Source organism: Hyalella azteca, unplaced genomic scaffold (assembly GCF_000764305.2).
Source record: "Hyalella azteca isolate HAZT.00-mixed unplaced genomic scaffold, Hazt_2.0.2 contig2172, whole genome shotgun sequence".
NCBI lineage: Eukaryota > Metazoa > Arthropoda > Malacostraca > Amphipoda > Hyalellidae > Hyalella > Hyalella azteca.
Window position 1 is genome coordinate 11,593 of NW_025932457.1, and position 16,557 is coordinate 28,149.

The 16,557-nt window shown below is 38.0% G+C and overlaps 1 protein-coding gene across 3 annotated transcripts; it reads right to left on the reverse strand.

Moving 5' to 3' along the window:
* Positions 1 to 2,359: 2,359 nt before the first annotated feature.
* On the reverse strand, positions 2,360 to 15,978 carry LOC108673857 (ubiquinone/menaquinone biosynthesis C-methyltransferase UbiE). Of its 3 annotated transcripts, none has more exons than XM_018161734.2 (7): positions 15,725 to 15,978; positions 13,411 to 13,560; positions 12,541 to 12,623; positions 11,482 to 11,661; positions 6,881 to 6,969; positions 4,378 to 4,489; positions 2,360 to 2,640 (listed from the first exon to the last, which is right to left on the reverse strand). In XM_018161734.2, the coding sequence occupies exons 1-7, from the start codon at positions 15,858 to 15,860 to the stop codon at positions 2,539 to 2,541; spliced, it is 852 nt and encodes a 283-aa protein (XP_018017223.1). In that variant the 5' UTR covers positions 15,861 to 15,978; the 3' UTR covers positions 2,360 to 2,538. The 3 variants fall into 3 exon arrangements, with proteins under 3 accessions (XP_018017223.1, XP_018017224.1, XP_018017225.1); XM_018161735.2 differs by lacking the exons at positions 4,378 to 4,489; positions 6,881 to 6,969 and adding exons at positions 8,486 to 8,597; positions 9,393 to 9,481; XM_018161736.2 differs by lacking the exons at positions 4,378 to 4,489; positions 6,881 to 6,969; positions 11,482 to 11,661 and adding exons at positions 8,486 to 8,597; positions 9,393 to 9,481; positions 10,802 to 10,981 and having other exon boundaries at positions 15,725 to 15,902.
* Positions 15,979 to 16,557: the final 579 nt, after the last annotated feature.

Below are 16,557 nucleotides of genomic sequence, written 5' to 3' on the forward strand. Positions count from 1 at the left end.
CTGACTCCATGGTTAAATTAATACTAATTAATATTAATTCAACCATGGCTGACTCGGTTTGCATCGCGCGTCTTCGCGCTGAAGGACTCAAGGTAGTCGAGCGCGCGCAGCAACGTATGTAACCCGACGCACTGGCGTTGAGTTACTGTAGTTACCGTCGCCAGCAGGGGCGTGCACCTTGCTGTTCATGACATCGTCGCCCGACCCACCACATTTGAGCAGCTATGTGCTAGGGTCACCTCTGCTTCTTTTACGGGCTTTGCAGCCACCATCTACCGCCCTGGATTGGTTGCTGTGTCGCGCGATTTTTTCGTCTAATTGAGCGATGTCTCCCCCAGACTTGTGATTTTGCCCGATCATTTCTTTATCATCAGCGATTTGAACGTTTGACTGGATCGCGTCGAAGACCCATCGGGTCGTCAGTTGAACGACCTTCTGGCCATCTTTGGTATGGTTTGTCACGTGACTGCCGACGCACGACATGGGCGGAGTGCTGGACGTGCTCATCACGCCTGCTGACCTTCAAAGTCTGCCATGCGCCATCATCGAGATCGCAATATCCGACCATCGACTACTTCAGTGGACGGTGCCATGTGTGCGCCCGGCGCCAGCGTACAAAACCATTACTTTTCGACCGTGACGCGTTCTCGACGGCGATGTCTTACGCGAAAAACTGCAGTCGTCCCGACTATATCGGCCTGACTCATGGTTGACACTGTCAGTCAACGACCTCGTGCAACTCTACAACACTGAGCTGACCTCTGCACTCGATAACCTCATTCCTGCACGCACTGTTCGGGTACCTCAACGAGTCTCCTACCCATGGCTTGACGATGAATGTCTATTCTCGGAGCGGGGGGATTCGACTGCTTCAGCGGGCTGTCTACAGGGCGAACACACTCGGCAATCATGTTGCTCCCGCTGCTGTGGCCTCCACCTGGCGAGATGTGTAGCGCAATTATGTCGCCTTTCTTCGTTCTAAAAGAGAGTCATATTGGCGCCAGAGATCGACGCATAACACAGCGATCCTCGGGTGATGTGTGCGTGGAGGAATTCCATGCGGTTTTTGGAAACAAACTTTCTGCTATGCGAGCGCCGTCGGCCGATGCTCCGCAGGCAGCATTTGCGTCGTGTCCGTTTGGCTGCGGGCTTCAAGAATTCACTCGCGTCACAGTTGACGACGTCATCGCTGCAGTGCGTGCGCTGCCTAACAAGCAGCGTGCCAGGGATACGCTGCCGACGTCGTTACTTAAGCACAGCAATATTGGAGCTGTAAGTTGCGTGTTCGAGACCGCAACACGAGGAAAATATTCCGAGCCTACTTAACGCTGCCGTCTCTCTCCTATACTAGCACGCGTCTGCAGTTCGTATAGAGCAGCGCCCTTCTGCAGTAATTGGCTTGCCCACTAGCCGATGCCAATATATCTGAGATTTACATGCTAATGTCTATAAGTTGAAGAGAAAAGAAGAATGAGACCTAATTTGCTCTCGGATGAAGACAGGTTTTGTGGTATCAGCAGTGGTATCGTTCACAGGGTGTGAAATTCAGGAAGCCACTATTTTAACAATAATAGCGGTTTCAGCGTTTATTAGGCCGTAGGCCTGTCGCCGATTCTAAACATCGCAGAACATTCACAGCATTTTGCGGTCTCGAACGCGCAACTCACTGCTACAATTCCGCTGTGCTTAACCGCCCGGCCTCCTCGCCGATTCTGACCAGAAACTGGCGCACAGAGCTGGGACCGAACCCGCGCCTCTCTGCTCCAATCTTGGTACTCTGAACTGTAACCACTGGGCCACCCTGTTTTAACAACGCACTCACATTTTTTTAGAACTCTTTAAATAATTCTATTTCAATTCATTTCGTATAACTCCATGGCTGATTCTAAGTAGCACGAAATTAATCGTATATTGTCTCATTTGACTTTCGTCATGTAATGTGAGTATTGAGATGAATTCAAATTGTTAACAAAGACAATTTATACTATTGAATTATCAACTCGAAAAAATGCAGGCATCTTCGTCTCCATGTGCACAATAAGGACTTATTAATGAGGACTTAAAATGACGATTATGCACAAAAATATTTTAGAAAACGTGGATATTTTGATGTCAAACGGTAGAGTGCGATTTATTTGAGGTTATGTGCCTATACTTTCAAAAAAAGTTAAGAGATCGTAAGTTCATCAGCCAATCATTGACGGCCTTTGAAGCAAAATCCACCAATCATAGACAAGAAAATAGAGCGTAAGTACTTATGTTCACTTAGCGAGTTTTGAAAGTATGGCCCCTGAAGAGGTCTCGTACTTTAAGCTTGAGCTATACTCATGAATGATGAGGATAAAGTGCAAATACAGTCTTAAGTATTGAAAACTTTTTATAATAATAGCTGGACTGTTAATATTTACATGATTCCTTACTATAACATAACAAGGGGATTATTAAATTGATTCATTAAAAGGTTGGAACTTAACTTCAATCAACATAGTAAATAAATAATTACACAATTGTAAATAACTAACGCGTAGTGAGATTGTCTCATAATTTATAGCCAGAGTGTATAGCCGTAATGCCGAATGTGAGATCTTCGTAACGAACACGTCGGAATCCAGCGTCTTCAATCATCAGCGCAAACGTTTTCTGAAATAAAATATAATTAATTAGTAGATGTGATTAGCGTCACTTAGTGTAGAAGCTACAAGTGGTTCACAGTATATTGTAGCGCTCCTACTGGCCCATGGCCCAGTCTTGTAGCGCTCCTACTGGCCCATGGCCCAGTCTTGTAGCGCTGTAGCGCTCCTACTGGCCCAGTCTTGTAGCGCTCCTACTGGCCCATGACCCAGTCTTGTAGCGCTCCTACTGGCCCATGACCCAGTCTTGTAGCGCTCCTACTGGCCCATGACCCAGTCTTGTAGCGCTCCTACTGGCCCATGACCCAGTCTTGTAGCGCTCTAACNCTGTAACCAACGCGTCACCAGCCTCTACTGTCCAGGCCTAGTTGAGGCAGCTTGTCTGTAAATAATTTTTAACCGATCTTCAGCCACTGAGTCCCGATATTCATCATCTCTGTGCCAAGTGCTTCTCTAAACGCGTTTCAATGTCGGAATTTACTCCGAGTTTGACCGTTGGTACATAAGAAGCGTTTGTTTATATATCTCGCTGACAAATTTCCATGCAATTTTCGGGCGGTTTAGAAAGAGAAGAACAAAGGAGTTACCGGAGCTCGCCTCAAATTCAATAAACCAATATCACCAATACCTTTATGAGGTTGACGTCCGTTGACAATTACTTATTAGTAACGCAAAAAGCAATATTATTGGATAAAAATGGGAAATGCAACATTAACCCCGATAACGTTGAGTTAAGATTAGCCAAAGGGATCTACGATTTAATTGATTTGAATTAAATTAATTATTTAATTTAAATTTTAATTTAATTGAGACAATTCTTTTTTTGATCCAAGCATTCCGCGCCAAAGCGTCCCAGATACGCACGCATAAAAAAAGCCTAATAGCCGGTAAGTAAAGTCAAGTCCATATTTTCTAAGTAAAAGTCCAACCAAGAAATCTATTTGACAATTCGTATTTAAACAAAGAAATTACTTTTACTGTTGTTGAGTTGCTGTTTCATTTCAGTGACTTACAATGCATTGTAAGTGTCCTGGAAGAGAGGAATTTTTCTTATTAAGTTTACCCAAAGAAAAATTGTTATAAAATGTTATGTTTTCCGTTAATATGGATTCAGATGATTTTCTTGTCGTTGAAATAACTTGATATGGCCCAAGCATAATTAAGCATTACTGATAGTTCCTGGCGGAGGGTTGAGAGGAAATGCATGCTACACATATGTTATAGAACAAAAAGAGAGCAATTCAGATTTTTTTGGTTTCCAGATTCGTTTCGATGAAAATTAATTTGATGTGTAACGGGCATTTTTTAGCATATCTTTTCTCAACAAGCATGGAGTAAGAACAACTTACATCATTATCATTGGTAACATTTTTTATTCTATTCCTGACCAGCCGTCAGTTGAAGGATCGAAATTCTTGAAAAATAATTTTGTTGTTGTAAGTAAATTAAATACATCGTATTAAGTCAGTAATATCCACGGTGATGTTACATATGACGTCGTATATAAATAGTTCTGAGAAAACATTGAATATTAGAGTCTCCAATAGGAACTTTAAGTCCAGGAGTTACGTGAAACTTGTTTATAGACACAACAAACTAGTCAAACAAGTGCAGAACTATGAATAAACAATACGAGTTGTTTAAAGCAGAAATATTTTCAACCCTAATATTAGGTTACAATTAATATGAACCCTTGCCCTATCGTTAGTTTCAAAAGCTTTAATAAAAGATTGGCTATTTTTATCACCTGATCAGGGAATTTCCGTATACTCTCCACCAGGTATTGGTAGCTGTGCCAGTCACCGGTCACTACGTGGCCCACGGGAGGAATAACGTTGAATGAATACTGGTCGTAGAACCTGTGAAAATAGGCAAGGTTAGAACTGATAACTTCGTATACTGGTCGTAGAACCTGTGAAAATAGGCAAGGTTAGAACTAACAGGCAAGCTGGCATTTTAATAGCTCTGATAAAAAGGCCCACAGGCAAGCTGGCATTTTAATAGCCCTAATAAAAAGGCCCACAGGCAAGCTGGTTTCCAAAAATTTTCTCAGAAATCTCTGATGATGTACCTAAAGAGTTATTTATATCAACTGTCAGTCAACTTAACTCTTCATATATACGTAGCTATAAGGCATCTTATGAATATTTAATTCAAGAATAAAATGAATGATTTCATGTTTTCAATATAGATGATTACTTTTTCAGAGCATCAGCAAACATTGCCAAACTGACCAAGCAAAAGCATGCAATTTGATGGACGCATGAACACACAACTATCCTTGTAGAATGATAACTAAAAATTTATGTTACTTATGTCTCGCCAAGGCTAATATTCTACAATAATAATACAATGCAACAAAAAATTCCCATTTTCTTTCATGCACGAGTGATCTTTTCAATCAAACATATTTAAAGACGCCAGATAACACAGAAAAAAGGTAAATGATACCATTACCATTAACTCAATACAATGCAACAAAATTTAGAGTGCTAGAGTGATCTTTTCAATCAAAAATATTTAAAGATGCCAGATAACACAGAAAAAAGTAAATGATACCATTAACTCAGAATAAATGAGGCTCACCTGTGCCACCAGCCACATCTAGAAGCTTAGCCTGGGGCACGGGCGCCACTTGCTTAACAAAATAGTCCTTCCACAGGCGATGGATGCCACCAGACATGAGGTCGTTCATCAGGTCATATTTTGCAGCAACAGACGCGAACACTTCACGAACTGAAATAAAAATAGATACTTAATATCATATTTTAGGTGTCATTAAGATTATCTTCATCAGGTCATATTTTGCAGCAACACTTGCAAACACTTCACGAACTGAAATAAAAATGCATATTTAATATCATCTTTTAGGTGTCATTAAGATGATAGTACAGTAATGTTGACCATTCATCAGGTCATATTTTGCAGCAACAGACGCGAACACTTCACGAACTGAAATAAAAATAGATATTTAATATCATATTTTAGGTGTCATTAAGATTATAGTACAGTAATGTTGACCATTCATCAGGTCATATTTTAAATAGGCAAGGTTAGAACTGATAACTTCGTATACTGGTCGTAGAACCTGTGTAAATAGGCAAGGTTAGAACTGATAACTTCGTCAACTAAATAGGTATATAGTTAGTGTTTGGCCGAGTACCCTTGTAAACACATAATGAATTAAATGTTAGGTCAGCCATATTCATGAACAAATTATTGAATCAATGATTGGCCAAACACGTTCATGAACAAAATAAACAACAAATACCAAAAAATTGTTGGTCTTCCAGTTCCACGGAGAAAATACACACAAAATGGTTAGTCTAGCAAATTAATGAAGAAGATATACACCACAAATATTCAGTCTGGGACATTCATGAACAAAATAGGTACATAAAAACTGTTGGTCAATCCCTTCACCAGGCACAATTTGAGCATCTCGGCAAATAAAACTTTTATTCTATTTTAATATAACATCTCTGTGAATAAAATGTATATCATGTGATGAACGATTGATCTTGAAAGACAACTGACAGAACAGGCAACGAGAATAAATCATTAAATGATATCTGATGCGACAATCAATCAAAGCAAACAGAAATAGAATAGAATAGAATAGAATAGAATGGAATAGAATAGAAAATAATAGAATAGAATAGAATAGAATAGAATAGAATAGAATAGANTTTTAGGACTGAAGAAGGCGAAACAGGAATTTTAGGACTGAAGAAGGCGAAACAGGAATTTTAGGACTGAAGAAGGCGAAACAGGAATTTTAGGACTGAAGAAGGCGAAACAGGAATTTTAGGACTGAAGAAGGCGAAACAGGAATTTTAGGACTGAAGAAGGCGAAACAGGAATTTTAGGACTGAAGAAGGCGAAACAGGAATTTTAGGACTGAAGAAGGCGAAACAGGAATTTTAGGACTGAAGAAGGCGAAACAGGAATTTTAGGACTGAAGAAGGCGAAACAGGAATTTTAGGACTGAAGAAGGCGAAACAGGAATTTTAGGACTGAAGAAGGCGAAACAGGAATTTTAGGACTGAAGAAGGCGAAACAGGAATTTTAGGACTGAAGAAGGCGAAACAGGAATTTTAGGACTGAAGAAGGCGAAACAGGAATTTTAGGACTGAAGAAGGCGAAACAGGAATTTTAGGACTGAAGAAGGCGAAACAGGAATTTTAGGACTGAAGAAGGCGAAACAGGAATTTTAGGACTGAAGAAGGCGAAACAGGAATGTTTCTCACCATCTCAGGACTGGGTTGGGAACTTGGCTGAACTCAAGGCACATAAATCGCCCACCAGGTTCCAGGACGCGGTAGGCTTCATTCAGGGCCTGTAGGAGTGACAGTATTAGTGTTCATCTAGGAATGGTGAATCAATTTGATATTTTGCGGAACATGTACGAAAATATGCGAATGAAGGGAAACATTTGAAACTGCAAGAAACTTGGTATTAATTCATTGAAATATACAAAACTTATAATAAAAATTGTGAGAAATCTAGCAAATTCGTTACAAATATAGTAGAAGCTGACGCCTGAACATCAAGTACAAACAAGTAATTCAAATCAGAAAAGTTCTACAAGCAATTTAAAATTACAAGCAATTAAAATTAGCAATTTAAAATACATCATTCAGTAAATGCAATTCAGTAAATTACAAGCAATTAAAATTAGCAATTTAAAATACATCATTCAGTAAATGAATTAAAATTTGTGTAGTTATAACAAGGAATGCTGAGCAACTAATCACTCAAGTTCATGGTCAAATTGCAGCTACAATACGAGAAATAATCATAAATCAATCACTAACTTTAAATATATTTAAAAATTGAAACAATTGGAAGTAACGCAACTAATTAGTAGAAATTAAAAAGAAAAAATCTAACTTAAGTGTTCTCCAAAATAGCAGCATTAGCTAGGATGTAGCATTCAAATCTGGTTCAAATGTTAATAATGCATCTAAAACCTGCTCTATGCTGCATCATCATCATGTAATAATGCATCTAAAACCTGCTCTATGCTGCTACAATTGTGCTACACAATTGTGCTATACAATTGTGCTATACAATTGTGCTACACAATTGTGCTGCACAATTGTGCTACACAATTGTGCTATACAGTTATTCTTCACAATGATTATGAACGCCTCTGTCACCGGACGTGTGCCGCTATTTTTAATCTTGTCAAGATGATCGAAGCTCCACGGCCAAACGCCGGCAACTATCTTGTGAAAAGTTCAAGGATTTTTGCTAGAGCTATATTGCACATTATTGCACTGGGATGTCTTTCATTAAAACTTCGGTTAACACGGTAAAACTTAGTTTTATTTCAGCAAAGCACTTCAAAGGGATCCGTTTAAAAATATGACAGAACAAGCACGATGGACATTACACTGCTTGATGGCGCATATAGAGCACAGCCACAGTAACTAGTGCTAGGGCACAAGATCGCTAGTGGAGCAACGAAGCGAGGTGAGTTCAGGCTAAAACCTCACTGTAGGGCTGGCGGGACACGACTAACTACCTGACTCACAGCCGCTCAGACCTGGCCTAGTACTACCCCGTTCCGACTGCTATAGGTCTGACTCGCATGTCTCTAGCGCAGCTTCGCCAGACGTAATAAAATAATTTCGCCAGAATGAACAAAAAATGCATATGAGAACAAACGATAGCATCAATAGAATAATGAATATTAGTGAACGATGTTCATCGTTCACACTATGAATAAACAATACGCGTTGTTTAAAGCAGAAATATTTTCCATCCTGATATTAGGTTACAATTAATATAAACCTTTGCCCTATCGTTAGTTTCAAAAGCTTTAATAAAAGATTGGCTATTTTTATCACCTGATCAGGAAATTTCCGTATACTCTCCACCAGGTATTGGTAGCTGTGCCAGTCACCGGTCACTACGTGGCCCACGGGAGGAATGACGTTGAATGAATACTGGTCGTAGAACCTGTGTAAATAGGCAAGGTTAGAACTGAGAACTTCGTATACTGGTCGTAGAACCTGTGTAAATAGGCGAGGTTAGAACTGATAACATTGAGAACTAAATATATAGTTAGTGTTTGGCCGAGCACCCTTGTAAACACATAATGAATGAAATGTTAGGTAAGCCATATTCATAAACAAATTATTGAATCAATGATTGGCCAAACACGTTCATGAACAAAATTAACACAAATTGTTGGTCTTCCAGATCCACGGAGAAAATACACACAAAATGGTTAGTCTAGCAAATTAATGAAGAAAATTTACACCAAATGGTTGGTACAGAGCATTTATGAATAAATTCCTGAATCAATGCTTGGCCCAGGCTTTTTAAACACAAGATAAGCCACAAATGTTTAGTCTGGGACATTCATGAACAAAATAGGTACATAAAAACTGTTGGTCAATCCCTTCACCAGGCACAATTTGAGCATCTCGGCAAATAAACTTATATTATATTTTAATATAACATCTCTGTGAATAAAATGTATATCATGTGATGAACGATTGATCTTGAAAGACAACTGACAGAACAGGCTACGAGAATCAATCATGAAATGAAATATGATGTGACAATCAATCACAGCGAACAGAAATAAAATAGAATAGAAGAATAGAAGTGTCGGCGTTGAAGAAATAGGCCTATGGCCTGTAGCCGATTCTTGAACTTTTCGTGACTTGATTCACAAGGGATCCGGCCTTTGGAACNGCGAAACAGGAATTTTAGGACTGAAGAAGGCGAAACAGGAATGTTTCTCACCATCTCAGGACTGGGTTGGGGACTTGGCTGAACTCAAGGCACATAAATCGCCCACCAGGTTTCAGGACGCGGTAGGCTTCATTCAGGGCCTGTAGGAGTGACAGTATTAGTGTTCATCTAGGAATGGAGAATATGTTTGATATTTTGCGGAACATGTACAAAAATATGCGAATGAAGGGAAACATTTGAAACTGCAAGAAACTTGGTATTAATTGTATTAATTCATTGAAATATACAAAACTAATAATAAAAATTGTGAGAAATCTAGAAAATTCGTTACAAATATAGTAGAAGCTGACGCCTGAACATCAAGTACAAACAAGTAATTCAAATCAGAAAAGTTCTACAAGCAATTTAAAATTACATCATTCAGTAAATGAATTGAAATTTGTATAGCTATAACAAGGAATGTTGAGCAACTTACAAATTTTCGAGAATATGTACAATATAATAGGTTCCTAAGAGAGAATATTTAGGATGTATGGTAAACTAATCACTCAAGTTCATGGTCAAATTGCAGCTACAATACGAGAAATAATCACAAATCAATCACTAACTTTAAATATATTTAAAAATTGAAACAATTGGAAATAACGCAACTAATTAGTAGAATTTAAAAAGAAAAATTCTAACTTAAGTGTTCTCCAAAATAGCAGCATTAGCTAGGATGTAGCATTCAAATCTGGTTCAAACGTTAATAATGCATCTAAAACCTGCTCTATGCTGCATCACCATCATGTAATATTGCATCTAAAACCTGCTCTATGCTGCACCATCGCAATGTAATAATGCATCTAAAACCTGCTCTATGCTGCGTCACCATCATGTCACCTGATATCAAGCATCTGAATGCAATTATAGTGATTTTTTTTAACCCATTAGCACCTAATTTTCTTGCATGAGCCAAAGACCACATTGCACTTCACACCACATTGCTGAAAATTATTCATTGATAAAATTCAAAAGACAACATACAGTACATGTCCAGATGGACATAGCGCCACATGGACTTAAAAATGATATATTTGTCCAAATGGATGATTAGGCTTGATACATGAGCAAAAAAATATAACTCAGTACTCACTGAAGTGACAGAGAGTGCATTTTCTTGTCGACGAAAACGTGAAGTCACAGACGGACAGACAGACGGACATGGCGAGCACAATAGTGCATTTTTTCATAAATGAGAAAATGCACTATAAAGAAAACACTAAAGTACAAAACCAATAATTGTATGAATTAGTATACATCCTTGATATATATAAAGGCCTGCAAAGTTACTTTTCGGACATGGACAACATTTCTGATGCCATAAGCAACGGTGTAGCAGTCGAAGCAGTGCTTAAAATCCCTGATATATAAAGCTTCGTAAGTATACATCCCTGATATATAAAGGCCTGCAAAGTTACTTTTTGGACATGGACAACATTTCTGATGCCATAAGCAATGGTGTAGCAGTCGAAGCAGTGCTCAGGGAATGGCAGCTGCTGGGCGTCACCACACACCCAGCTGATGCCCGTGTAGCCCAGCTTCTTGGCTCTCTTCCTGCCTTCAGCCAACATACTCTCACTAAAGTCACATATGGTCACCTGTAAAACATTAGACAACCACTAACAAAAGCTACAAGAATAAATACTTATACGAAGCATCTGAATGCAATAATAGTGATTTTTTTAACACATTAGCACCTAATGTTCTTGCACAAGCCAAAGAACACATTGCAATCACACCATATTGCTGAAAATTATTCATTGATAAAATTCAAAAGACAGCATACAGTACATGTCAAGATTGACATAGCGCCACATGAAATTAAAAATGATATATTTGTCCAAATTGATGATTAGGCTTGATACATGAGCAAAAAAATATAACTCAGTACTCACTGCAGTGAGTGACAGAGAGTGCATTTTCTTGTCAACGAAAACGTGAAGTTACGGACGGACAGACAGACGGACATGGCGAGCACAATAGTGCATTTTTTCATAAATGAGAAAATGCGCTAAAAAGAAAACACTAAAGTACAAAACCAATAATTGTATGAATTAGTATATATACATCCTTGATATATAAAGGCCTGCAAAGTTACTTTTTGGACATGAACAACATTTCTGATGCCATAAGCAATGGTGTAGCAGTCGAAGCAGTGCTCAGGGAATGGCAGCTGCTCGGCGTCACCACACACCCAGCTGATGCCCGTGTAGCCCAGCTTCTTGGCTCTCTTCCTGCCTTCAGCCAACATACTCTCACTCAAGTCACATATGGTCACCTGTAAAACATTAAAACATTAGACAAGTCACATATGGTCACCTGTAAAACATTAAAACATTACACAAGTCACATATGGTCACCTGTAAAACATTAAAACATTACACAAGTCACATATGGTCACCTGTAAAACATTAAAACATTAGACAAGTCACATATGGTCACCTGTAAAACATTAAAACATTAGACAAGTCACATATGGTCACCTGTAAAACATTAAAACATTAGACAACCACTAACAAAAGCTACAAGAATAAATACTCTCACTCAAGTCACATATGGTCACCTGTAAAACATTAAAACATTAGACAACCACTAACAAAAGCTACAAGAATAAATATGGCACAAGCTTCCATAAAATTGGACTGCACTTTAACTAAAAGAGCAAGAAACACAAGTGGAATTTTGCCATCTGTGAAAGTAAATGCAAATATCAAATGACTGTTTTTAAAAGTATATGTATTTTTTATCAGTTAACCCTAGAGATCACTAAAATTCAAGGATGTTTCTTCTAGCAGCTATGAACAAAACTGAATCAGTCACTCAACTTTGATCTATAGTATATAGTCTCAATGTATGATTAATATATAAATGGGTTATAGGAACAGGAGTTTTTTTTGTGGGTCTCAATTTATAACCAATGTAAAGGCTGCAGCATGTACATTTTACAATAAATAATGTCATTACTTATTTTCATTAGTTATCAGTAAATTTCCAAGCCAATAAAAATGAAAGTCTACAAATATCTCATATAAAAAAGCATGCAATCACATTAGAAGGTGAAATATTTTGACCAAGATTCAAGCAAAAAGATGGAAGAAGTCAAGAAAGAAATAGAAGGTAATGAGTACATAAAAAAAATGTGATGGAAAGACATTACCTGCTTGGAGGGATGGCTTTCTGATTCTTTGTGCTGCGGCTGCTGGTACAGCAGGCGCTGGATGTACCGGAATGATATGTCACCTGTTCTTGTAAAAAATATAAATGAAAATTGAGTGCAAACAAACAAATTGCAGTTTAGTCTCAAATATTTTTGTTTTACTTTAAAATCATTATAATTTTTTTGGCTAGTTGAGCTCTGTTTGTTGAATACAATGTATATAATTGGTGGAAAACTCAACAATTCTAAAAAGGCCCACAGGCAAGCTGGCATTTTAATAGCCCTAATAAAAAGGCCCACAGGCAAGCTGGCATTTTAATAGCTCTAATAAAAAGGCCCACAGGCAAGCTGGCATTTTAATAGCTCTAATAAAAAGGCCCACAGGCAAGCTGGCATTTTAATAGTCCTAATGAAAAGGCCCACAGGCAAGCTGGTTTCCAAAACTTTTCTCAGAAATCTCTGATAATGTACCTAAAGAGTTATTTATATCAACTGTCAGTCATCTTAACTCTTCATATATACGTACCTATAAGGCATCTTATGAATATTTAATTCAAGAATAAATGAATGATTTCATGTTTTCAATATAGCTAAATACTTTTTCAGAGCATCAGCAAACATTGCCAAAATGACCAAGCAAAAGCATGCAATTTGATGGACGCATGAACACACAACTATCCTTGTAGAATGATAACTAGAAATTAATGTTACTTATGTCTCGCTAATATTCTACAATAATAATACAATGCAACAAAATATTCCCATTTTCTTTCATGCTAGAGTGATATTTTCAATCAAACATATTTAAAGATGCCAGATAACACAGAAAAAAGTAAATTACACTATTAACTAAGAATAAATGAGGCTCACCTGTGCCACCAGCCACATCTAGAAGCTTAGCCTGGGGCACGGGCGCCACTTGCTTAACAAAATAGTCCTTCCACAGGCGATGGACGCCACCAGACATGAGGTCGTTCATCAGGTCATATTTTGCAGCAACAGATGCAAACACTTCACGAACTGAAATAAAAATGGATATTTAATTTAATTTTTTAGGTGTCATTAAGATAATAGTACAGTAATGTTGACCATTCATGTCATATTTTGCAGCAACAGACATGAACACTTCACGAACTGAAATAAAAATGGATATTTAATATCATATTTTAGGTGTCATTAAGATTATAGTACAGTAATGTTGACCATTCATGTCATATTTTGCAGCAACAGACATGAACACTTCACAAACTGAAATAAAAATGGATATTTAATATCATTTTTTAGGTGTCATTAAGATAATAGTACAGTAATGTTGACTAGCAATGTTTCTCCTAAGGAATTGAAGAAGGCATTAGGCATTCTCTGGGAAATATAGAAGTGAATATTGCTACAACATTGTTCAGGATTTTGACCACCATCAATTTGGGAAATGTGGTCATAAGTTGATAGAGGTCACAAACTAAATGAGTTAATCCCATCAATAAACACTGTGCGAGTATAATACCATAAGACTTTTTGTTTCAAAGCCTCAGAAATGCACTTTTAAGCTTTGCTCTTACAAATAAATGCGTTTCAACATAATTCATTATTCAAGGCCTCTTCTCACTTATTTGTGTCACATCACTTGCAACATTAGTTCCCTCTAAAAAATCTTTGTAAAAGAGTTGAAATACGGTAGTCAATTCTATCATGCAGTACTGAACAGAGATGTTGGAGATGAGTTTGCATTTTTCATCTTTGGTCATTATTTCATTCTTGTGTTGAATAGGTATAATTAATCTTAGCATTCTTCATTTCTTAAAATGCATTCACTTTGTAGGTTTTCTGTGAAACCTTTTCTTATTGTTTAGGCAATGATAATAATGAACAAATGTAAATTGAAGAATAGATGAAGGACTGAGAGAATAATCTCCTTCTTATAGTGATCAAGTTGCGCAAACATGGATAACATGAATAATATACTCAAGAATACATGAATAATACCACTAATTACATGAATAAATACTCACTAAATAAGTTTCGAACAGGTGTTTGACTTTTAAATTTTTTATTGAATTTCATGCATAAATTCTCTTAAAATTCTTGGTCTGACACTAATTTGTTTAATCTGAAAGGCATTCCACAATGAGGTTCCATAATGATTTTATTATTTATCAGCAGTTTGTAAATTCACTGGCAAATTCAATACCTTGCATGATTTTCGATGTACTTTAAGGAGAGAGTCTGCAGCATTCACACAGTAAAAATATCATGATTTCCCCATGACCAATGTAGTGACTTTTCAATGCATTTAATTTAACTGTGGTAACACCAAAAAAGTTTATACATTAATCAACTTTATTCATGAATTGCACTTCTCTGTATACCACAAGCATATGTAATAGCTGAGTGTCCAATTTCAGAAAACCCTGCTAGCTTTCTTGTCCCTCCCAAGCTCTCTTCTCTACACAAGAAGACGTACCTACTTTGAATTTGAGGCATGTAGCTAAGGAAATGATTTGATGACTTTTTAAGTAGTTTCATAACATCTTGGAATAAGAGATCAATGGTCAGCCCTGGAGTGATGACATAGTTTTGCATTTTAAGAAATCAATAATTAAACAGCTCTAAAATACAGCCCAAGTCTCAAATAATCCTTCTTCTTGAAAACTTCTTGAATACACAATTATTGTAGGTATGTTTGAAATTAGAAATTATAATGAAGAAAATGCAAATCTTAGCCATACTTAGAAAGATGGCACACCAAAATAAACATTTATTCAAAATTTATATATATAAATTATACTGACAAATTCCCATCTTCATGATGCAAATTCCTGTGCACAATGTGCATTTACACCACTATGCCCTCCACCAATAAAATAGGTTGCATGATAACATCAACTAGCAAAATACAAAGCGGTTTTGTTCATGTCAAACTAATAGTAGACAGACATGGAATAAGTACCTACATCTACCTAACAAACTGCAACTAGAGCATTCCTGTCATTTTAGGAGCTGCAAGATTCCCCCTAGATGAATAACATCCTAGATAAATGTTGATAAAAGTGCACAATTGAGCTTCAAGATTCCAAATGTATTGACAATTTTTCACTCTGAATCTGTAATATTTATGTGACAAGTAGAAAAATTTCAATCCTGCTTGTATGCTTCTTCTAATTTTGTCTGCAATACCAGTACATACCTTTTTCAGATTTTTCCTCTTCAGACACATCTTGATATCCAAAATGGGTAGTCTTGTGCCTACTTTGATATAAAGCTCTAATTGAGGGCCTGGTAGAAATTAATATATCTTTTGAAACTAAACCAAATCGTGACATATTGCACTGAAACAACAAGGATTTAATGAGTTTATTAAAGGAGTAAATTAAAGGTTAAATTGTCATAATGGCATCCAAATGTTATTTCTTGTCTTTCAGTAATATTAAAGAAATGCAAAATCAGAATAAATAGACAACTACTTTCTGAAAATATAAGCAAATTGAATCAATTCTCAACCACCAGTAATGCAGTCCACTTTAAGGTGGCTGAAACGGCCCTCAACAGGGCGGACAGGGCACTTGTTGCACCTGGATTCATCAAAAGATTTTTCAACAGGTTACTGATTTGTTGTTGTTGGTTGCGACCGTCACGCACGCCGGGGGGGAGGCTCTGGTGGCGGGCGGGGGGCCAGAACCGGAAGAGGAGGGAGGTGGGCGAAGGCAGGGAGGGTGGCCAGGAAAGCCGCTACCTCCACGGGGCTGTCCCACAGTGAGGAGACGCTGAGAGACGTGGGGAAGGCGGGGCAGACGAAGAGGTGCTGAACGGATTGGAGGGGTCCCCGCATTCCGGGCAGGCGGAGCTAGGGGAGCGTCCGATCCTGGCGGAATAGGACGCCAGGGGGCTGCAGTATCCCGAGCGGAGCTGGGATAGCGCTGAGCGGTAGGGGCGGGGGAGTGAGGTCTCCGCTGAAGCAATCGGCGGTGGCGGGGCAGCAAGGACAGCGTTTATGGCGGCAGTCGCCGCCACGCGGGAGGT